At 47.6% G+C, this 21,508-nt stretch overlaps 11 protein-coding genes across 11 annotated transcripts; 5 read left to right on the top strand and 6 right to left on the bottom strand.

The window, feature by feature from the left end:
• Positions 1-104: 104 nt before the first annotated feature.
• Positions 105-1,283, bottom strand: N7489_000100 (zinc-dependent alcohol dehydrogenase; the record flags this gene model as incomplete). The annotated part of the gene is made up of 3 exons (XM_056705856.1): positions 105-151; positions 206-560; positions 633-1,283. 3 exons carry the CDS (start codon positions 1,281-1,283, stop codon positions 105-107), a joined length of 1,053 nt encoding a protein of 350 aa, XP_056570158.1.
• A 1,425-nt stretch (positions 1,284-2,708) lies between these two features.
• N7489_000099 (uncharacterized protein) lies at positions 2,709-3,333 on the bottom strand (the record flags this gene model as incomplete). Its single annotated transcript, XM_056705855.1, is given in 2 exon segments — positions 2,709-3,168; positions 3,179-3,333. 2 exon segments carry the CDS (start codon positions 3,331-3,333, stop codon positions 2,709-2,711), a joined length of 615 nt encoding a protein of 204 aa, XP_056570157.1.
• Positions 3,334-4,584: 1,251 nt separating this feature from the next.
• Positions 4,585-5,749, top strand: N7489_000098 (uncharacterized protein; the record flags this gene model as incomplete). Its single annotated transcript, XM_056705854.1, has 7 exons — positions 4,585-4,775; positions 4,833-4,922; positions 4,974-5,074; positions 5,140-5,193; positions 5,244-5,309; positions 5,360-5,535; positions 5,609-5,749. 7 exons carry the CDS (start codon positions 4,585-4,587, stop codon positions 5,747-5,749), a joined length of 819 nt encoding a protein of 272 aa, XP_056570156.1.
• Positions 5,750-6,176: 427 nt separating this feature from the next.
• Positions 6,177-7,037, bottom strand: N7489_000097 (uncharacterized protein; the record flags this gene model as incomplete). The annotated part of the gene is made up of 1 exon (XM_056705853.1): positions 6,177-7,037. One exon carries the CDS (start codon positions 7,035-7,037, stop codon positions 6,177-6,179), a length of 861 nt encoding a protein of 286 aa, XP_056570155.1.
• Positions 7,038-7,255: 218 nt separating this feature from the next.
• N7489_000096 (ankyrin repeat domain-containing protein) lies at positions 7,256-9,797 on the top strand (the record flags this gene model as incomplete). Its single annotated transcript, XM_056705852.1, has 4 exons — positions 7,256-7,722; positions 7,788-8,661; positions 8,715-8,791; positions 8,849-9,797. The coding sequence occupies 4 exons, from the start codon at positions 7,256-7,258 to the stop codon at positions 9,795-9,797; spliced, it is 2,367 nt and encodes a 788-aa protein (XP_056570154.1).
• Positions 9,798-9,948: 151 nt separating this feature from the next.
• Positions 9,949-10,401, bottom strand: N7489_000095 (uncharacterized protein; the record flags this gene model as incomplete). The annotated part of the gene is made up of 2 exons (XM_056705851.1): positions 9,949-10,117; positions 10,151-10,401. 2 exons carry the CDS (start codon positions 10,399-10,401, stop codon positions 9,949-9,951), a joined length of 420 nt encoding a protein of 139 aa, XP_056570153.1.
• Positions 10,402-12,085: 1,684 nt separating this feature from the next.
• On the top strand, positions 12,086-12,925 carry N7489_000094 (glutathione S-transferase family protein; the record flags this gene model as incomplete). The annotated part of the gene is made up of 1 exon (XM_056705850.1): positions 12,086-12,925. One exon carries the CDS (start codon positions 12,086-12,088, stop codon positions 12,923-12,925), a length of 840 nt encoding a protein of 279 aa, XP_056570152.1.
• An 802-nt stretch (positions 12,926-13,727) lies between these two features.
• On the top strand, positions 13,728-14,849 carry N7489_000093 (alpha/beta hydrolase; the record flags this gene model as incomplete). Its single annotated transcript, XM_056705849.1, has 1 exon — positions 13,728-14,849. The coding sequence occupies one exon, from the start codon at positions 13,728-13,730 to the stop codon at positions 14,847-14,849; it is 1,122 nt and encodes a 373-aa protein (XP_056570151.1).
• A 533-nt stretch (positions 14,850-15,382) lies between these two features.
• N7489_000092 (uncharacterized protein) lies at positions 15,383-16,986 on the bottom strand (the record flags this gene model as incomplete). Its single annotated transcript, XM_056705848.1, has 2 exons — positions 15,383-15,536; positions 15,587-16,986. 2 exons carry the CDS (start codon positions 16,984-16,986, stop codon positions 15,383-15,385), a joined length of 1,554 nt encoding a protein of 517 aa, XP_056570150.1.
• Positions 16,987-18,270: 1,284 nt separating this feature from the next.
• On the bottom strand, positions 18,271-19,005 carry N7489_000091 (uncharacterized protein; the record flags this gene model as incomplete). The annotated part of the gene is made up of 2 exons (XM_056705847.1): positions 18,271-18,454; positions 18,515-19,005. The coding sequence occupies 2 exons, from the start codon at positions 19,003-19,005 to the stop codon at positions 18,271-18,273; spliced, it is 675 nt and encodes a 224-aa protein (XP_056570149.1).
• Positions 19,006-19,760: 755 nt separating this feature from the next.
• Positions 19,761-21,084, top strand: N7489_000090 (uncharacterized protein; the record flags this gene model as incomplete). Its single annotated transcript, XM_056705846.1, has 2 exons — positions 19,761-19,763; positions 19,816-21,084. The coding sequence occupies 2 exons, from the start codon at positions 19,761-19,763 to the stop codon at positions 21,082-21,084; spliced, it is 1,272 nt and encodes a 423-aa protein (XP_056570148.1).
• Between the last annotated feature and the right edge of the window lie 424 nt (positions 21,085-21,508).

Below are 21,508 nucleotides of genomic sequence, written 5' to 3'. Positions count from 1 at the left end.
TTATATATCAAACGGATTGGCAACCAAGTCTCCACACCTATATACAGCATACTCCTCGTCCATATTCCGTGCCATAGCACAATTCATCAGTGGTAAACCGCCATTTACTCCGGCAACTCAAGCACATAGCGGCCGGCAATCTTTCCTTGTTCTATTCCAAGTTAGCCTTCTCCGTCCAGTATACAAGTGGGAATGTGTAACAAACCCATAAGCTCGAAGATCTTGGGAAGATCCTTGAGAGGAGCCAGCTTGAATGGAGCTTTGATCAAGCCTCGGGCGAAGAAGTCGAGAGCTTCAACGCCATCCTGTTGATTTCCAACGTAGCTTCCCTTGATAGTGATCATACGAACAACAGTATTGATCACTGGGGCCTTCAGGAATGCATCGGGAGGTAATCCGATCGCAACAAGCGTTCCTCGAGAGCGAACGTATTCCGAGGCTTGCTGGAAAGGCTTCTCCGAAACAGCCAACAAGATAACGGCATGAGCACCAAGACCACCGGGAGTTGCCGCTTTCACGTCAGCAATAATATCTTTGGACTTAGTAAAATCGACATAAGTCTGATTTGTGGTTTTTGTTAGCTCCCACGTCTGATATAGGGGAATGTCAGGGTGAAGATAGAACGATCATACCTCAGTACCAAGCTGGTGGCACATCTCTCTTTTCTCGTCGCCTCCATCGATAGCGATGACTCTAAGACCCATGGCCTTTGCGTACTGCTGTGCAAGTGATCCAAGGCCACCACCTGCTCCAACAATAGCAACTGTTTGGCCAGGACGAACGCCGGATTCCTTCAGTCCTTTATAAACAGTGATACCGGCGCAGAGTACCGGAGCTGCGGCATCAAGGGGGACACCCTTTGGAATCTTAGAAGCATGGGTGGCTTTTCCGAGAGCATATTGCTGGAAAGTACCATCGACCGTGTACCCAGAAAGTTGCGCATTAGCGCACAGAGGGGTATCGGATTGTCTGCAGAATTCACACTCTGAGCACGAACCATTAATCCACTTAATTCCAGCATGGTCGCCGATATCAAAGGTATTCACAAGATCACCCTTGGCCACGACCACTCCAGCTCCTTCGTGGCCACCGACCAGAGGCATCTTGACTGGGATGGGCCAGTGGCCCATCATCGCATGATAATCGGTGTGGCAAACACCCGAGTAGCGAATCTTGACCAGAATCTGATCAGGACCTGGCTTAGGGACGGGGATTTGCTTGAGCACGAGTGGCCCTCCGATCTTCTCGGCCACCTGCGCCCATTGAGTCTCGGGGATGGACATGTTGATGAGATGAAAATGAAGTTTGAGTTAACTTGAAAATTTGTAGGAAGTAAAGAAATATTCTTTGCTGAGTTGGTGAACCTTTGCTGGGTGTGAATTGGAGCTTTATATCCAAAGATGTCGGGTGGGGATGTCCGGGGTAACATAAGGCGAGGCGGGGCCTGTCGCCTTAATTCTCATGTTTCCTATGACCTGGGGAGATTAGGTCGGACCACCGGAGTGCACCATGGACGAGGAAGGATTCAATACTGCAATAGGTTGATTGGTTGGGATAAGCGTGTATGCAGGAACTTCCAAGTCATGCGTCTAGACTTGGGACCATGGAACGAACCAAAACTAATGCGGGGAAACTTTGCGGGGATCACGCACGGCCCATCATGCGGAGCCGCACGGGTAGCTAATGCGATTGGATACAATATTTTCACCGAAATACTCTGTTGTCCGGTCTCAGGAAGATCTCGGGCACGCAAATGCCGTGGGGGAACACAGTTGCCTAAAGAACGAAAACAAACAGAAGAAGGTTTATCGAGAACGAAAATATCCAAGAGGGATTGAAAGTACTATATTGTAGTGCCGGTGGGGGTTGTGACCACCCAAAGCCATCACAACAAATACATCCAGAATATGTTGACTAAACCAAGACTACGCAGCGGTATAGGGGCCAGGGTTCAAAACCCATTCTATTAGGGGATATTGATGCCTGGATGCCTTAATTAGCACCGCCATATACACCGCCCTATACAGCGTATTGTAAATCATCTATGTGAAAAAATGAAGTCTTTTTCTCCCATACAAATGTATGTATCTCCGATTTTTGAGGTGGTTTACAATCTCGGCATGGAAGAACTAACGCCGGTTACCCAAAAATCGGAGATGCGTGCATTTGTATGGGAGAAAAAAGCTTCATTTTCATACTGGAGAGAGACAGCTGGCAAACCACCTTCAAAATTGGAGATGTATGCATTTGTATGGGAGCAAAGGGCTTCATTTTATGACAACCCTATAACATCAGCAGAAACACCTACCTGGGCACCTGGGCACCTGGGCAGTGTACTTTGATTATTAAGGCATATGTAATAGTAATTCAGGTATCTTAATTTTTCTGCCGTTCCAAAGTGAGGCATTAAGGCATCAACACCCCCCAAAAGCGGGTTTTGAACCCTGGCCCCTATACCGCTGCGTACCAAGACCTCCTAGCGCTCGACACTATGGTTGTTTATAATAGATATTTCTAAAATTATAATGCGAAACATCAACTGCATAGCTAGTCGAACAACAAAAACAGAGGATGACGCCTGGAAAGCACAAACAAATCCTTGCAAGCCAAGCACATAAGATACATTCCGCTTTGGCTACTAACCCATTCTGTCCATATTGGGAAAGTATCGAGAACTTTTCATTTGATGCTTCTTGTAGGTGTCATATTCAGTAAGTGTGGGGGTCTTCTTCCATTCCATGAGGAAAGAATGTGCTTGACCAGCCACTGCTGATAGAAAATCCAGAATATCGTTCGTCTCTTGCATACATATGTAGCTTCGCTAATTTAGCTCCGAAGCCGTCCTCCAGACCTTGGTATGACGTCCCAATTTCACTCTCTTCAGATACGCTGGAAGGTCTCTCTGACCACGTCGCGTATTCAGCATCTGAGATGAAAGTCATGAAATTGTCATTTCCTTTGACAATTGTTCCCCTGGGGGTTTGATTTCCAAATTTGAAACTTGGCCTCTCGGTATAGAAAAAGTTTGGATCAATGACTGAATCAAAGACTTCCTCAAACGGGTCGCTTCTGGGGTTGTGGATATGTTCCTCATCGTTGGCTGATTGTTCAGTGATTTTATTGCTATATACGGTATTAACATAAGGATGCAATAGCCCTGATAGGGACCTGGACTGACTCGTAACTTGTGGTATTCAGAATCTCATCTTGGTGATGCCTGGCTTTCTGCGGAGAAGTAGCATCGCGATACACGCCGGCCTTGGCTGCTTTTTTCGCACACTCATTAAGATATTTGGGTGGTTTGCAATGTCCATCGACACATTGAGATGGCATTTTGCGCTTCACGCACTGCCCACAAGGACGTTCATTTCCTACCGCCTTTTGTCAGTTTATTGTCCTCGAAATATATTTGCTCAAGGCAACAAGGCGTTGTCCCTGAGCTTACCGCATGTTTTATGGGCCTTTTGGCAATATAAGCAGGATCTCCGGGCCTTTTTGCGGGGGCGCGAGAGCTGAAATTCAGTGCGAGATGTCATGTTCAAGCTAGTCATCTTGAAATTGAGTAGTGAGGAATCTTCAAGGTAGGAAAACGAGATAGGGTAGCGCTTAGCGTTTCGACAAATTTGGCACTGGGTCTTATAGATACCGAGATGAAGCGTTCGTTATGAAGGTCGCTAACGCCAAGGGTCCTCACGAAATATGGCCACCAAGGTGTTTATCATAACGAATACGCACATCGAATGCCACGTGAGATCCGAGACATCAACTTGAGCGGCTCCGCATGTCGGTATGGCCATCGTCTGTTGGGGCTGAAAATGGTTAGGCCCCTTCCCCAGGCCGAAATATCTGGGCCGTCCTCCGTCCCACAATAATGCGGGGTAAATCCCGAAAATGCCCCTAATCAGCTTCCAATGATTTTAGCCGTGCGGCTCCGCATGAAATTCCGGAACCGCATGGCCCGAACCACACACGTTGGCTCTTGGCAAACTGTAATCCCTTGCGAAATCCAAATCCATGAAGATCCCATGGACTGCATCTCCCACACAGAAGAAAATTTCAAACTATCAAACTCTTTTGCGCATCCGAACCTCCGACGGGATTGTTTCTGTGGGAACTTGACGAACGGAGAGGAAAAATAATTCAGGGAAGGTAACGATCATCATGATTGGGATCCTGGTGAACACGGGGTATAGCACCTTGAGATGCTCCATTGGTCAATCCCTGACCCCGGCCATTGGATCCACTGTCTCTTTTCACCTGCTATTGAGTTCACTTCGCGTTCTGGGCGCATCCGACCTTGCTCCAAACCACTACATCCTACACTGACCGTCTGATTGGACGCGGTGGAATGGAGTATGATTATGCTTTCCCCCTTTTTTACAATGTCGTGAGCGAAAATGAAAAGGCCCATAGTGGACTCCAGCCATGAACCTTGGAAGTCCGGGGTAAGCTTAAAAGTCCCACATTCCCCGCGTGTTGAAGACCAGCAAGGCTTGTTTCTCAGAACGTCTATTCTCATTACCTCCTACGGTATATTACTTTGCTCTTGAATAATTGCAAAAGATTCATCCCAGCAACAACAAGATGGACAGTGACATCAGTCAAAATGGCGAGACAAAGGCGGCTTTCCCAAACAAGGAGAGCACGCTAAATGGTCTCACCCCAGTCCCAACATCGGTGACACTGTCGGCTGAACAGTTTGAAAGGCTCTATTTGAGTCCTATGACGGTTCGCCAGTCATCCCTCGCCAAGAAGGTTGGAAATCCGACACCATTGTGAGTTTTCAAATAATATCTGCTACGCATAGCACTTCGATCTAACATAACATCCAGAGCACTTGGAGGTTTTGTTATCACCACTACGCCCCTTGCATGCTGCTTGATGGCCTGGAGAGGCGCTAGTGGAAATGGAGTTGCTTTCATGTGAGACATTAAGATACTCGGAGAGGGAGCCCCATCTAACGAGCTGAACAGTGGACCAATCATCTTCCTTGGTGGTCTTTTGTTGCTCATAACGAGTATTCTTGAGTTCATTATCGGGAACACGTTCCCCTGTGTTGTGTTTGGCACTATTGGTAGGTTTTCCTATCTCATGAGAGAAGCCTCAATTACTCTTTCACGTTACTGATACTTTACCAAGGCGGATTTTGGTTTGCGTTTGCGGCCACAATGATTCCAGCTTTTAATGCAGCCGGTCAGCCCATTACATCCCAGTTACGATACAAGTATGCTCACGTTTTATAGCTCCGTATTCTTCGACTTCTGATACAGCTGCCGGGCTAGCCAGCGAGGGCTTCATGAATACCTATGGTAAGTGCAACCAGGTTGTCGAATTTTAGCAATGGCTCTGACAATACCAGCGTTCCTATTCATAACCATGGCTGTCCTCATGTTAATCTTCATGATTTGTGCAACCCGCATCAATGTGGTATACACGCTCATTTTCCTCTCCCTGCTGCTAGTTTTTCTTCTTTTGTCTGCGGCCTATTGGCAACTAGGCCAAGGAAATGCAGCCATTGGTGATCGATGTGTGAAAGTGAGTATTATCCCAAGTCTGTGATTTCGCGGCCACTTGGACTGGATTCTGACCCAATATCTCCTTGTCTCAGGGCGCCGGAGCTTCGCTCTTTGTTGCAAGCTTGCTAGGCTTCTACCTCTTAATTGTTCAGTTGTTTGAGTCCATTGGATTCCCGTGCTTTTTGCCCGTTGGAGACTTGGCTGCACTTTGGACTCGGAAACAAGCCAAGTAAGTCCCCTAAAAGCCATAGAGTAGTTCGATCTGACAGAATATAAGAGAGCAAAACGATATCGAACAGCGAACCGTTCACTAAAGTTGAATCGGTACGATGCGTCTAGTGTTGTTGTTGGTACCAGAGTCTGGCTATCTTGGATCTACAGAGCAGCTTTAGGCTCGCTTTCGTGGTCCATTTATTGTTCTTATCGGCTGTCCAAATTCTCAGATGTTTAAATACCCCCAGCACCTTGTTATGAAATCTTTACATACGTGGATTAACACGACCCCCTCCAACAGAATGTAAACCTCGGATACGACCAGGCTTGAAAGAAATATGGTGAAGCACCCAAAGGTATGCACAGACAGTGACGAGTAGACCGATGTTATAGACATAATTATCCCACAACAAACATTTTAATTTCCTAGGTGGCAGGCGTGAAGTCTTAACGTCGAAAGTTGCGATTATGGTAGTAGTTATTCAGGTGATCGGAGTTCGCAGCCTGACGCATGTCGGCTTCATTGGCGGGCATGTCCTGTTCATTGTTGGCAGCCTGACGATGATGGTAGTAACTCTGATTGGCAGCGACCGCGGCACTTTGGACTGGCTCCCGGCTATGATAATAGTGCTGTTGTTGTTGCTGTTGTGGCACTTGTCCAAAAAACTCGGTCGTCTGATTGGCGGACATGCCCTGTTTATCGTTGGCAGCCTGACGATGATGGTAATAAGTCTGATTGGCGGCGACTGTGAATTGTTGTTGCTGTTGTACTCCTTTTCGCTGGTTACGCTGAGGTACGCGGTCATGATAATATTCATGTTGTCGTTGCTGCTTTTTTCGCTGTGCTGATGATTGTCGATTGAGGTGATCAATGTGTTCCTGACAATGATATGTTTGGCGCCAGAACTCATCGCAACTCGCCCGCAAAAAGGCTTCGTCTTTCATCGGATCTTCTCTCAGTTCGATCTCCATTTTGTGCCGCAGCGCGGGCGGCATTACTGCCAGATAAGCTCGCCAGATAGCGCTGTGAGGCGATTTATCTAGTGCTTGCTCCAATGAGAGTATCGGCTTTCCTTCGTTGCTTTCTGCTCTATGAGAGATAATGTTCTCTGAAGCAGCTAAAGGCGAAGGTCGGGAATATTGGGCGTTTTGACTCCAATAAATAGGTTCAACTGAATCGTGTAAAGCCAGTTGGAACTCTGCCGCGTAAGGAGAGTGGACAGAGGCATTGGCAAGGTTTTCAGCATCGCTATTCTGCTTGGCCGTGGACCAGATACGACCAAACCCGTGAGGATACCCGGGATCCATTATAAGAAGGTGAGAAATTTTTTTGATGCGGGTAGTGTTAAACACTACTCCGTACGGAGTATTTATTTTGTGATTCGGGTCAACCCCACGCACTAGACTAGCCCCCTGAGGCTGTGTGTTCACGTGCACTTCACAGCCCCCTTTCCCGACGATCAGCAGTCATCGTCAGAATCCCACTTATGTTATGAAAAATGTCATGACGAACTGAGAAAGTGGCAATGGACCCTTTGTCTTTGACTGCCAATATCGCGGCTGTAATCGGTCTGCTTGATGCGGTATGCCGGCTCGGGAAAGAAACGCATAAAGTGATCTCCGGAATCAAACATGCGCCAGACGAAGTCAAACGGTTGAGTCTGGAGCTGGAAGGAATTGGCTCCCTCCTTATCAGCATTCACAAATACTGCCAAATGTATCAGAGGCAGCACCCTCTAATGGTGGCCGAAGCCGAATCAAATTCAACGATCAGCCATCTCTTCGCACTCCTCCACGACTTGCAAATGGAGTACGAGGCTATGATGGAAATTGTGGAAAGAAACACCGAGAGACCCAATGTTGGAAGGAGACAGCGACTACGGTATATGGGTAACAGGATGAAGCTGGTGTTTGCCGGGGACTTGAAAGTGATATTCGGAAGACTTTCGAGACACAAGGCTCAGCTAAGTATTAATCTTCAAGTCCTTGCCGGGTAAGTAAGGAAAACGGTAATCCTCTCATTGAACTCGACCACGAATCATCTGACTCACTTGCTAGGTTCAATGACATTGCCGTGCATGACTCTATTCAGGAGCTGAGCCGCGCCCTTTCGCCTATAAATATTGGCACAAAGAAGAAAGGTCTGACTGATGTAGAAGGCCAGTCGCTTCCCTCAGAGAAAGGATATATCGAAGAACACCGCCAGTCACCAAAAGTTGTTCGGCACCAGGATTCCACCAGCCTCGCTCCATCTTCAGGTTGGGCGGTACACGAGGGTAGCCTTGACCAGGCGACTCTGCCATTGATGCTTCTGAAGCCAAAGATACAGGAGGCATTATCTCTTCTAACACTTTGCAAACCGGGCCAAGCACATCTGTCCAAGCAAGACACCAACTGGATTCAAGAAGAGCTTGAGAGCTTGCTTGTGGTTTGCCATGAAACGGCTGCGGTAACCCTGAAGAACCCAAACAGCACATTCAAACATAATGCATCGCATACCACACAAACTAACGCGGATACCAACGGTGCTCCCCGGTGTAGAGCTGAAAAGGCGCGCCAAGTAGGGAAAACTAATCAGATAGCCACCACCAAGTTTCTTGTTCGGGAGTCTCCGGCGGGTAATGTTTCGGCCCGGGTCCAGTGCATTCAAAATCCTGATTCAGGGAACACAGCGGTATCTGATACCGTTCTCCTACTCGCACCTAATCCAGCAATCCATAAACATGGCTTCGCCATCTCGCTAGCACGTTTGAACGAGAAGCTCCGACAGCCCAGGATCCATCGGTCCATTTCGATGTATACTGTCGTGGAGCCGGATTCCCCGATATTTGAATGTGTTCAATCAAATAATATCGGCCACCTCCGGCAATTGCTCGGAAGTAGGCAGGTAACTCCTGACATACGTAATACAGAGAATGAGAGTTTGCTATCGGTTCGTTTGGTACACTGCATATCCACCATACTGACAGTGCTAAATAATTACAGGTTGCTGCTCGACACCTGCGGCTGGAACTATGTGAGCTATTAATTAATGAAGGAGCAGATCCCAGCCACTGCCGCTCGTGAGTCACTCCCACTATTTTCAATTCGTACTTTTGCTGAACGCCCTCGGTACATAGGGATGGGGCCAATGCAATCTATGCCGTTCGTAACGCCTTCTGGTATCGAGACATGGCCTACAACGTACCAAAATCCACTCTCAACCAGCTACTTAGGCTTTTTGTCCGAGCAGGCTGTGACATCAACTCTGTTGCTCTTGGTGGAAACCCTCTCCATTTCACCGTCAGCCACATTTTGCCAGGATCCAAAATGATCGATGAAGAGGAGATTTCATGTTTGGTCAATCTCCTGGTCTGCCTAGGTTGCGATATAGAGAATGAGAATAGCGACGGTCTCACTCCCCTACTATACAACGCCTGTATTCCTGGATTGCATGGTGTTACAGTGTTGAAAGAGCTTCTGAATTGGGGAGCAAATCCACATGCACAAACGCATTTCGGAGAGGGGGCTTTGCATCTCGCAATTGCCTTTTCGATTCCCGGGACCGTGCATGGTGATGTCGGATTCCGCTCGCTGCAGGCGCGCCTTGCCCTTTTGCTCAACGCTGGCTGTGACCCGAATCTCCGGGACCGGAACGGACGTACTGTCTCGGATTTTGCTCTGAGTAGCCCTAGAACCTGGTTTCAATGGTGTCTGGCGGTGGGAAAGAACCAGGCATTACCCATCGAGGAAATTATAATGAAAGAGGACAATCCTGGAGGCTATGATGCAGCATCATCGAATCCTCGGGGCTCATCGAACGACTGCCCTGGGAAAGGGGACCTGGATTCTGATTGGGAGTCTTGTGGTGACAGTGACACTGATGATGATGGTGATGGGACTTACTCCACCTACAACTCCCCGCTTAACGTTTGTTCTGATTACAATCATCCCTTCCTCTCGTGGAATGGATTCTTCCCATGGAGTATCTCCCCATCATGCTGGGATTGCGATCTGCCCGTTCAGATGCAAGACATTTCCCGGAAGAAGTGGCAGGGACTGCAAATTTTCAAGGCTCTTAGATCATAGACATTGACAGAACCCGATGGTTTTACTTGCGCATAGGCTCCTGGCTTAGGTGCGCCACTCATATTTTATACCTTCATAAATACCTGTCCCTCTGGTATCTTATAATCGATAACGCATGTAAGCTTCTCGACCTCGCCTTCCTCATTCCTCTTCAAAACAATAACCATGCATGAGTTCCATAGTGAAAGCGACTTCGCTTCATCCGTTCCTCGGCCGAGGGGAAGAAGGAAAATATATCATTGTGACACTGCGTTAGTGTATGGGTTTGTGAGGTTTTCTCGTTAATGCTTAATTTGAGAAAGTCATCCTCCTCAAAGACCCTGAAAAACAAGGCGTTGGTAGAACGGACATACCTTCCGATGAGCTCTTTGCCTGATGGCTGAGGGGTATTCGGGATTTGCTCCTTTTCTAGTGTTTCGGCAACCTTCTGATATCCTGCCCTCCAGTTCGTGGTTGCTTCTCGAGCGACTGGGAGAAGGTCTTCTGTGGTTTTGGGGTCCAAGGCTGCCTGGGGAAGCGTTTGAGCAACCCACTCGGCAATATCACCTTGCGAGATCGAGTTTGTCAGGACCACGATTTCTATTTGTTTGCTCGGCAGTAGCATAATACAATGATTGTAACCGTGGAGGGCACCGTTGTGATATAAGACAAGGCTACGATTGGATCTAGATACAATGAGCGGCATTGACTTTACCAGCCCTGGGTTAAACCCTGGTTTCCCAAGTTGTGCTGGTAGAGTGACTTCCGCAAACCCCAACCCGTACAATTCGTCGAGTGAAGCTGATTTATTGGCGAAGCTGTGACCGAATAAAATGATGTCTAGCTGATAAAGTGGCGATTTCTCACCCTGAATGATCGATACTAGGAAGGCCGGAAAATGGTATTTTAGGTGGTTGCTTGTAATTCAGGTATGTCCGTGGCCGTAGTATATATTGATATCCTTGGTCTTGATGCTGACCCATATGTTCCCGAGACTGACTGATATACTTTGTGCGAGACCTCACCCCGACTCGCTCGCGAAAGGCCTTCGCCTTCATTGGATTTCCCTCGGTTTAGTTCCCATTGATTCGCAGCTCTGGCGGCATTCTTCCCAGATAAACTCGTCATATATTGCTGTTGGCCCAATGAGAGTTTCGGCACTCTTTCACTCGTTTCTGTCCGTAGGGGAAAGCACGGTTTCGTGAGGCAACTATTGACGAATGCGGCCACAACGAAGGAAATAAAACGTCTCTCTAATCAATATGAGGAACTATTCTCGTTATCCATGGCTTCCACTTGCCCGGTGCGTGACTCTCTGGCCCGTGGCGGGTCTCTGTAAAGAGTGTGCCATAGAGCAAAGGCAAATAATATCAGCATGTTTGCAATCTTCCATGCTGTCGGGTATTGATCCTTGATTCCCATGTAAGCGCCGATCACCCTGGTGCTGAAGATGACCACAAAAGTCCCAATAGCCCTTTCGACGCATTTTCTCCAAAGACTGAGGCTCGTAGGTGGGGACATGATCTGGTCTAGTTGGTTTGGTCGATTGAAATGAATCCATGAACGTTCAGTTGGAAAAATACGGCAGGGAAGGAAATAACGAATGAGGGATATTCAGAGGTTATATGAGTAGAGAGCTCCATAATCGAGCTGGACATGGGGGCGTTTCATAGCTTAAGCACCGAGTCCACCGACTATCGGACTTAGACGTCATCGGGCTATTGCCCTAACCAGGTAAGGCAGTAACAGAGAGTCGATGCTAGCGTGCGGCTGAGAATGCGGGATTTTATTCCTTTGAATGTATGTGCTCCGTAGTGTAGATTACCAGATAGCTTGCCAGTGCCACTAGTCATTGTCAAACGATGCGACAGACGATTGGAAATGGGGGCGGGCACAAGGGGTTGGGCTTTGGCTGCACAGTCTAACCGCTTCAGGTCAAATGTCGAAACCTCCCAGCAAGTCTCAGCCCAATCCACGTTTATTTCTTTATACTAGTAGAATACTTAAGTTTTGTCAATATTTTATGAAAGGCTTCTAATGTACACAGTGAGTCACTGTGCGTAATATCTGCCAAGTGATTCCTCGGTGGATCTGCACATGCCCAGATGCGGGCCATTCCCCACAATAAGACACGACTCTTCATGACTCGAAAACAATTGATATATAGAACTGCTCTTCCATCAGTTAACAGTTCCAAGCAGATTACAATCGAATTTACCGCGTATATCACGCTCTGCCACTCCACCACTCCCCTCCAATTCCTCGTCAAGATTCTGGGCACAGTGGTACTCACCACCTCAACCTCAACCATGTCATCCACTACGACTACGACCCCAATGACCTTCTATGACATAGCGCTAGCACCCCCTGCCCAAAAGTCCGCCTGCTCCCCAAACCCTTGGAAAATCCGATTCGCCCTGAACTTCAAAAACACACCGTACAAAACAACATGGGTACCCCTACCAGACGTTAGCGCCGTCCGGAGCGCTCTCAACATCCCCGCGTCACGCACATTCGCCGACGGATCCCCCTACCACACCCTCCCCATCCTCTCCGACCCAGCGACCGGACGTATAGTGGGCGACTCCTTTGAAATTGCGACATACCTGCAGGAACAATACCCGTCGTCGGGCGCGGGAGACTTGTTCCCGGTGCAGGAGTTGGAATTCGTCTTTGGGCGGGACTTGGGACTGTACGCGCCAGTTGCGGAGGTGCAGGTCTCCGAGGGGCTTGCGGCGGCGTACGTCAAGTTCAATACGCATGTCGATTCTTTGTTCAGTGCGCATATGCGCTTGATGGTACATGGATTTCCTTTCGATCCCGCTGTTGCAGAGGAGTGTAAGGCGACGTTCTCGAAGAGAATAGGCGTGCCGTGGGACAGCTTGGCGGTTAGTGGGGAGGAGAGGGAGGTGTTGTTGAAGGCGTTTGACGAGACCCTAGGTGGACTTGCGAAGTTGTATACAAGGGATCCGAGTGGGCCATTCCTGATGGGGAGTAAGGCAAGTTATGCAGATTTCATTGTTGGCGGTTGGTTGCGCATGAGCCGGATTATGTTGCCAGGTGAGGAATGGGAAGCGTTGAAGGGGTGGCATAACGGTGTATTTGGAAGGTTAGATGAGGCCCTGGAGGTATTTTCGCAGATGGACTAGATTTGAATAGATCAGCTAGATAATGGAAATTGTTGTGACGAAGAATGAGGCAAAACAAAAAGAAAAGGATGGATTTCAATGACCTCGGGCGCGAGATCATTGTACTCCCGAGGCCGGCCCGATGCACGGTCCTATAACCGTTCAAGGCGGAAGCGAAGGGCCCAATATCCATCTGCAATCTCCTGTAGTATTTAGAATAGTATAATATCAGCTAATATAACTGTCAATTTATCCCTCCTACTTAGAAACAAGTATTGGACAGTGATGCATCATCTCCGTATGAATTAGTTGAACAAGTAAATTGTTATACCATATCGATTAGCGCTGAATACTATCTAATGGGATCGAATTGTACATATGCTAGAATATTCTGGGTTAATGATGGATCTTTTTATAAGTATTGATTTATTGATTCGTTATGAGTGACCGAAGATCATGACCCGCGCTTGCTGAAACTGAGTTCATGTAATAACCGTCCCTATATGGAATTTGAAACGTTCGGTGTTTGCCAAAAGTCTTGGGTGTTATGACTTCCAACTTGGAACGTTAGAAGGTTCCATGGTAAATCGAATCGCCCCGGGGCTGCACCCGTGCACTGACCCAGGGGTGGAGGGCGGCTCGGGGGTTTAGATCATCAAAAATAGCCGCCCGGGCGGGCTCTCTCCAGGGCTTGGACAGAGATATCGCGTGGTCTTTCATATTTCCACCTTGTCAATATATTTATTGGTCTCACCTCAAATTTTACCTCGCTCTTTCTTTCCACCCTCTCTTGGCTCTCTTTTTCCTGCTCAAACCCCGCTTCATGTCTCGAAAGCCATACCCCACCCCTTTGGTCGTCCCGGCACAAAATGAAGAGCACACGCATACTATCATATCCCTTCATGGAAGAGGTAGTAATGCTGAGCGCTTCGGTTACGAGCTCCTTTCATCGGCAAACCTACAAGCCCGGCTTCCTACAGTGAAATTTGTCTTTCCCACTGCGCGCAAGCGGCGGTCAACTGTACTCAAGAAGATCCCAATTCATCAGTGGTACGACAACTACTCCCTTGAGGATCCTGGACAAAGAACAGACCTTCAGGTGGAAGGGCTTTATGAGACGGCTGAATTTATTCGTGGCTTAGTTGCCGAAGAGGCACGGATTTTAGGCGAGGAAAACTATTCAAAAATCATCCTATGGGGGCTGAGCCAAGGCTGTGCGGCGGGTATCTTCACGCTTTTGGGTGGCTGGGCCGACCCCAGTGAAGCACATCCACTTGGGGCATTTATTGGCATGAGCGGATGGCTTCCATTTGAACAGCAATTACGCGAGATTCTCCGACGTGACGGAGACCAAGTCTCGGCTAGAGACAATCGTCATGAAATGCAATCGGGAGACGACTCGTGCGAGGAAAGTGAAAGTGATGAAGAGTCGGAAGCAGATGCATATTCTGAACAGAGCTCCGGCGACAATCCATTAGAGGAAAACGACCCTCCCGGTGGTGATCTCAATTCCTTTAATGAAATGGAAGAAGACAGTCCACGGCTTGATGATCTTAATCCATTTGAGGAAGACGAGGAAGAAGCTCCGTCGGTCATCCAGGCTATCAATCACATCCGTGATATCCTTGCTCTGCCTTTGATTCCAAGCGACACTGAGCTATCGCAAGATAGCTATCCACCGAGCTTATGTCACCTCCGCACTCCTGTTTTTCTTGGCCATGGCGCCGAAGATCCTAAAGTTTCTGCGGCTCTTGGTAAAAAAATGTCTAACGTTCTGTCAGACGGTCTGGGCATGGACGTGGCATGGAAGGAATATCAGGGATTAGGGCATTGGTACCGTGTCGAAGATGAGGTCGAAGATATTCTGAGCTTTCTTCAGGACCATGTCAACCTACCAGTGATATCATCATCGTCCCTAGACAGACTTGAGGGGCAGGAGAAATAATTGTGACCCACATGCATCCATAACAAGATTGCCCTTGAGCCGCTCATTTCGAGCTTAGCCAACATAATGTCTTCCCAAACGATTTCAAAACGCACACATGATCTGCAGAGACTTGTTCGCCAAACCCAGATTCAGGCCAATATCGAGGCCGTTAAGTCCATGACTTTTGAAATTCTTGCAAGATACCTTAAAGAGATATAGGGATCATGCTATCTAATATCGATACACCGGCCTACTCCCAGCTCTCGGGCAACCTGAAAAACACCTTATTGAATTGATTGGTTTCGATTGCTCAATAACCCGTAGGCCCTTCTCTAGTGTCCTCCATAGACCTGCGCGACAGGGTAGAATGACGGAAGGAACAGAGAGCAATTCTGAAGATGAGGGAAGGAGCAAGGCAGTATCAGCCTGCGGCAGAATCTGAAGCTCTACTAGGAGACAGCTTTTTTTCCGCCTAAATCGTGCATAATGTACAATGTCTAGGCATCAAGTGGTATCCGAAACCCCAACTGCCATTTATACCAACATACCAACTAAGCTGTAAGTTGTGCCAATTTCCCAGCCATCTGCTCAACATCAGTGTCAATTGGCCTTGCGTCAATGGCGTCATCTTCAACCTTCTTGCCCTCTGACTTGGGCTCATCTTCTTTACCTTCCTCTTGCTCCTTGCCCCCTGAGCTTTCTTTGCTTGTTTCGCGGCGTGAGTCTTCGCAATGTCTATATGGGACAGGGTATACTCATCCGGGTCCCAAGCCAGAACCCTACTTTCCATCTCCTTAACCTTTTTTGCCACTAGTTCTTCCATCTCGTCTTTCTCCTCGTCACTTAAGAGACCAAGTCTCTCCCTCCACGCATCGTCGGCATTCTCCGTCTGTCCAAAAAAGCGCTGATCAATCTTGTTCCAATATATCGAGTCAAAGGCATTGCCTCTCCTGGCGGCATATACAATCCAAAAGTCACCACTCTCCCAGCTTTCTCGCATTGGACCAGACAGTCGTTGTTCTTCCTGTACGGAAGCAGCATTTTCACAATCAATCATCGCCTGTAGAAATGTCTGGAGACGGCGATCAAACACGTCTGTCCAGTCGTCGAGACCCTGGGGCCAGTACTCGGGTCTTTCAATGAGAAGCCACCAAGGCGGTGCGTAGGTAAACTCAATCGGAGCCGTGTACGTGAACTCCCAATCGACAACACCCGTGATCTTGAGGTCTTTGTTGAGGAGAACGTTGGTTGGCCGGAGATCATCGCACCATATTTTGAACGGCCCTTTGTCGAATGCTATCCATCGCTGGGTGAGCTTACGCTCTCGTGCTAGTTTGCGGAAGAGATGTCTAGCAACAAACTTCCGTCGACAGTCATCTACAGACTCGATTGCATCGTTTCTTTGGTGTGTGAGATGGGCAATATGAATTTCCGCTAGGGCTTCAAGATATGAAGATGCTGTGGTAAATGTTGTCTCGGGACTTGGTAGTTTTGACTGGGGTAGGGACCCCACCCGGACGAGCTCGTTTGAATCTATTGACAAAGGACGACTTTTCACTTCCCACGTAAGGTCATCGACCTGACTCAGCGATCCTATTCGTGAGAAGGATGGTTTTGAAAGCTGCAAAAGAACGCCAGCTAGCTCCCCATATAGAGTTTTGAGAATATGCTCATGAATGTTGGGGTTAAGCCTTCCCCTTTCCTCAACTGGACACTCTGGAAAATTGAGCAAGTCGTACATGCTGGTGTCATGCCCCATGTATTCCATGATAATGAAAGGCCCTATCTCCAAGGGGGAGTCTTCCTTGGGCCCCCAATGAAGAACTAAGGGCACTGGGATTGAAGTCTTGTCACGAATGTATCGCATAATGGCAACTTCCTTTCGGAGCTTTTCTTCGGGAAACATAGCCGCACCCGGTTGTGGGAAACGAATTGTGGCGGCAATACCGGATTTGTATGACATCCAAATGGCGATATTGAATGCGCCCTTGCCTAAGATAGCAAAACGAACTGGGTCATCTGGTTTATGATGTTTAAGTAGGAAGTCTCCGACCGGTCTTGCGACGTTGTGGTCAAAGAACTGGAGAATCCAAGTATCAGCTATTTCCTCGCTTTTTTCCCAAGCAACATCATCGTAAGGCATGCGGGATCGCATGGTTGACTTGCAAAAGAATGGCAGATACGGTGAGGTTTAGCAGTAAAAAGGGGAATGCAACTCGAATAGGGGGTGTTGTCAGGGACACGGGGCTTGGGCTTGGAGAGTACAATCACATGATCTTCAATGATCCCTGTATAGGATATATCACTTCTGAGATCTTTTTGCCAACCAAACTGGTGTTGTAAATGGAAGTTGCGTTGGCCTTTTTAGCTGTACTATGTGTTCATCCAGGGTGTGGATGATTCTCGATCTTGCAGGTCTCAGGATTAACACTCCTCGGCTAGTTCCACCAAGGTACTGGGCAGTAATATGTTCGACACGCTCCTCGCCCCTAGCGGTTTTTCTCTGATCGCAGCCAGAGTTTCATCTGGGAGCCCCAGATCTGGAATGCATCGGTACTTACCATTACTCCTTCCTCTTTCCGACTGTGATTCTGAAGTAGTCGTATTCGAGCTCGATGGCTTCCCTATATCCATGGATGAATTCAAAGCCACCTATTACAGAGGTGAGATGGCTCGGCCCAAAACCCATCCAGCACCAGCTAATGATGGCAGGTAAATCGAACGAGGCTCTAATGCCTCTGCCTGCTTCACTTCCCTAGCCTGCTTCCGTTTCTTCCTTCTCTTATCGCACTCAAAATTCACAACCTCGGACGGACATTTCAAACGCGTTCAGTGCATAGTAGAGCCAAAAGATGGAAACCCTTGCTATCTCTGAATTTGAGCTTCTGCGGAATTGGCGGCGAATACAGTAAAGGTCGATTTGACAGATGAGAAGATATATCTCAACTATCCAGAGCAGAATTATCTATACCGCTCAAGACAGCTGGAAGAGGAAAAGTAACGGAATTTCGGCTTTACGTTCGACATTTTTAATATCTGAGGGATTGTCACCACGTCCTAGCACGTTCTAAGGCAGAATTCATCTATGTTTGGACAGATGTAGAAGTCAGAACAGTCTTAGAAAAAATTTCAGCGATTAAATTCAAAGCGAAAAGAAACATGAGAAACATGAGACCCTGAATGAAAGGAAATGACCAACTATATAACCAATTGGGAAACAAGCCAAAAGGGGCAAAAACATAAAACAAATCACAAATCACAAATAAAAAAGCAAAAAGTCAGACAAAACCAAACAAAACTGTAATAGATAGTGCTCGAGCTTCCTTAGTGGGAACCATCAACTCTAGCTCAGTGCCATAATATGCGGTATATGAGGAGACTTCTGTTGACCAGGTTCTGCTTCCCATGAACGTCAAATATTGGAGGCAGGTTTGCAAGATCATTTTCCGGCCATCTTCTCGGCCCAACGGGTGTGCTTGCCAGCCAGGACGGTCGCCTTCAGTCGGAATCCCTTTGCTCTCTCTCTGCTTTTGGTAACTTCGTTGTGGTGTGTGGCAGTGGCGCCTAGATCTTCATACGATTGAGGATACTTGTGGGCAAAGCCATCGCGAGCTTGACCAGCCCTATAGATGCAATTAGCTTTCAGTGGACAGTTTTCCTGTTCAGATTGATAAGAACATTACCTATTCGAATGAGCAGCCCAAGCCTCACAACCAGAAATTCCAGCTCTGATTATAGTGCCTTGTTCTGGACGAGCCTTATGTTTGCGGCCCATTCCCAAGTCAGATGCAAGACGAATGGCTTCGCTGTCCTTATCCTTCTTGCGGTCACAAAGGGCATGGTAATTGCTCCGCTCAGCCCTCATCTGCCCTGACCATTGTTGAGGTATCTTCTTGAAAGGGTCGGAGTATTTATGGGGCTGTATGGGTTCGTGGAACGAATGAGCCCGGTCACGGAGATCTGGATGGCCGGCAGGTATATTCTCGCCGTCTGCCCTTCGGTCATATATCTCCTCTTGCACTGATCCCTTCTGGAAGTGATTGCCAAATTTGCTCTGTTGGTTCTGAGCATACCGGCGTACCTGTGGCTGTTGATCGTATGTTGGTGTCTCGTATGTAGGCTCGGAAGGCTGCCTTCGGGGTCTCGAGCTGGAACTTCCAGTGAAAAAGCTCATAATCGCGGTTATAATATGAGCACAGGCTTTTATGTCAACTGAAGGATATTGAACAGACTGGTAATAGTACATGTCTTCTGGGGTATAATACGGGGTTATATAGGGACTCGACAGACTCCTAAGTCGTACTACTTGCTACGAGTCGGCCAACTCGAAATAGGCCTAAATCCTTGGACGTTTCAGGTCGTTATTTACGCGCGCATTTAAGGCAAGTATGGTAGCCATTGGGACACTTTGGGGCTCGCGGGTTGTTGTTGTCTCGCTCTTCCATTATCCCTGCAATGTGATAGGCACGTATGCAAAAGGACAGGGATGATGCTCATAAGCAATCTCAAGATAACCGCCAGGGTAATACAGCACAAGCTCCGTTTATTAGAAATGAGAACGGTAAATAGATTAAATCTAGGCTTACACCAATCAAAGGCACGACTAATATTCATGGCTGGCGGCAAGACAGTGGTTGCATGCCTAGTGGTTTCAACCAGAGTACTCCGTACATGCGCCCGAATTAGATTGAGTGGCTCAAAGTACATTTTCACTATAGAAGTTAGATGACTGGATGAAACACACTTGATCCTTTAGTCGCGCGGCTTCGTTAGTTCGGGCTAAAAATACATCGGGGAACCTTATGTAAGACCCCGCCAGCTCCACCTGTGTACTTATCAGGTTTAACGAGTCTCCCTGTTTGTCTGCTTCCTCAGGTTAACCAGTCTCCCTGTTTGTCTGCTTCCTCAGATTTCCATATCCTGTTAGACATGGTAAGATGCAAGCTGCAATTTTGAAAAATTATTATACTCACAGTTTTTCCAGGCCAAGCCGACATTAGAAGGTCTCCCAACGGAGCTGCTCATTCTCATCTTGCTGGAAATACCCGATCTGGCTTCCCTTAAGTCTATCGTGCTTTCATCGCCAATATTTCATCAGGCCTACCTTCCTGTGCGACAGGAAGCTCTCTGTGGCATTGTCAAGAATCAATGGGGAGTGCTTCTAGCTGATGCAATTGCTGCTACACGGTCTCGTGGTCTCCTCTTCAGTACTCACAAACACGAAGCAATTGCGTTGTTAGACACGTGGCGTCGTAAAGAAGAGATCAGGGACCTTAGCTTGGGCTCATCCATTCCGATAGACGAGCCCAACAGCCTGGAAGAAATTCTTCACGTACTCTACCTTCATAAGGTGTTCCGTTTCTTTCTATGCGATTTTGCGAAGAACTTCCCACGGCCCCCGTGGATGGAAAGTGACGAATGGGAAACCTCGGTTATTCCCATTGAGTTGTCTCAAACTGAAAAGCACCGGATCCTCAGAGCCTTATGTCGACTGCAAACATACCAGAATATCTTTGGTTCCCCTGAAAGCCGGGATGAGGAGGTCTGTAAAAACAACTACTGGACAGACAATGTGAAGCCTTCCGAACCCTGTCATAAAGAGGCATATCGCGTGTTTTTTGTTCCGATGCCTCCTTGGGAATTCCATGAAATAGGGTGTGTATGGAAATACTTCACGACGAAGTTCGACCCTATCTACAAGGAGATGACTGCCAGCCTACGTGACCTTGTGGAGAAACACATAAGCAAAGATGATTATCCATGTTTTGAGTTGCTCCCTGAAGACGTGCGGCCTCCTGCAGGTGGCTTAGAGACTTTCCATAGTCTTCAGAATCTTCCGTATCAGTCAGAGTCACTTGCTTCAATGGGGCCAGACTTTGTCTACCGCCTTCTTCATGGGACACCCTTGATGCAGCGCGATATGGTGATTCTTAATTCAAGGGATGGTGCACTGGGGTGCTTCCCTCTTTGGGGTCTGATGGAGGAGGACAAGCTTCCTTTTCTTTATCCTGCAGATCGACATGCAGTTCGAGATTATGAGCAGTTTTGGTCGACATTGCCGTCTGTCGAACAGCCTAATCTTGGGTGGAAAAAATTGTACTTGCTCCGTGAACCTGATACACAAGGCACACTTGAAGATGTGGTTGATTTGGAACATCCCGATGTTAATACATGGCGGCCGGGACTTACTATATTTGATGATGAAAGATTGACTGCATGGAAAGCACCTTTATCGGAATATCGTCCGTATTAATTCCCTGTAATTCCAGTTAGCTCGTTCCGCTGAATTTTATGCTTCCGACAAGTCTCAACTATTGGTGGTCTTTCTTTCTTGTTATCTTTTCAGCTACTACTCGGGGTTTCTCCTAGTATGTGCTTGTTGAGCAGGACCGGATGCTATCGGCTGGGGACGATTGGTGTGAAAATACATGGTTCACTTGCCTCACCTGAAATGGCATGAAATCTCACACGTCCTGACATTGTTCCATTATTCGAAGGTTATATTTGGATCTCCCTTTCTGTCTATACCTTAGCCTCAGGGCCGCCAAGCCATCTCGACCATTGACCCTCTAAGGAAATGCAATTAATACAAAGTTGAAGAAGAGTCCTAGCGTGTGTTTTCCACCTTGAAAAGAAAGTTGATCTTAGTAAATATCGTACTTTGAACTGGGATAGCA

The sequence above is a fragment of the Penicillium chrysogenum genome, assembly GCF_028827035.1.
Source record: "Penicillium chrysogenum strain IBT 35668 chromosome Unknown utg000001l_segment0_segment0, whole genome shotgun sequence".
Classification (NCBI taxonomy): Eukaryota; Fungi; Ascomycota; class Eurotiomycetes; order Eurotiales; family Aspergillaceae; genus Penicillium; species Penicillium chrysogenum.
This window is presented reverse-complemented; position numbering and strand designations above follow the sequence as displayed.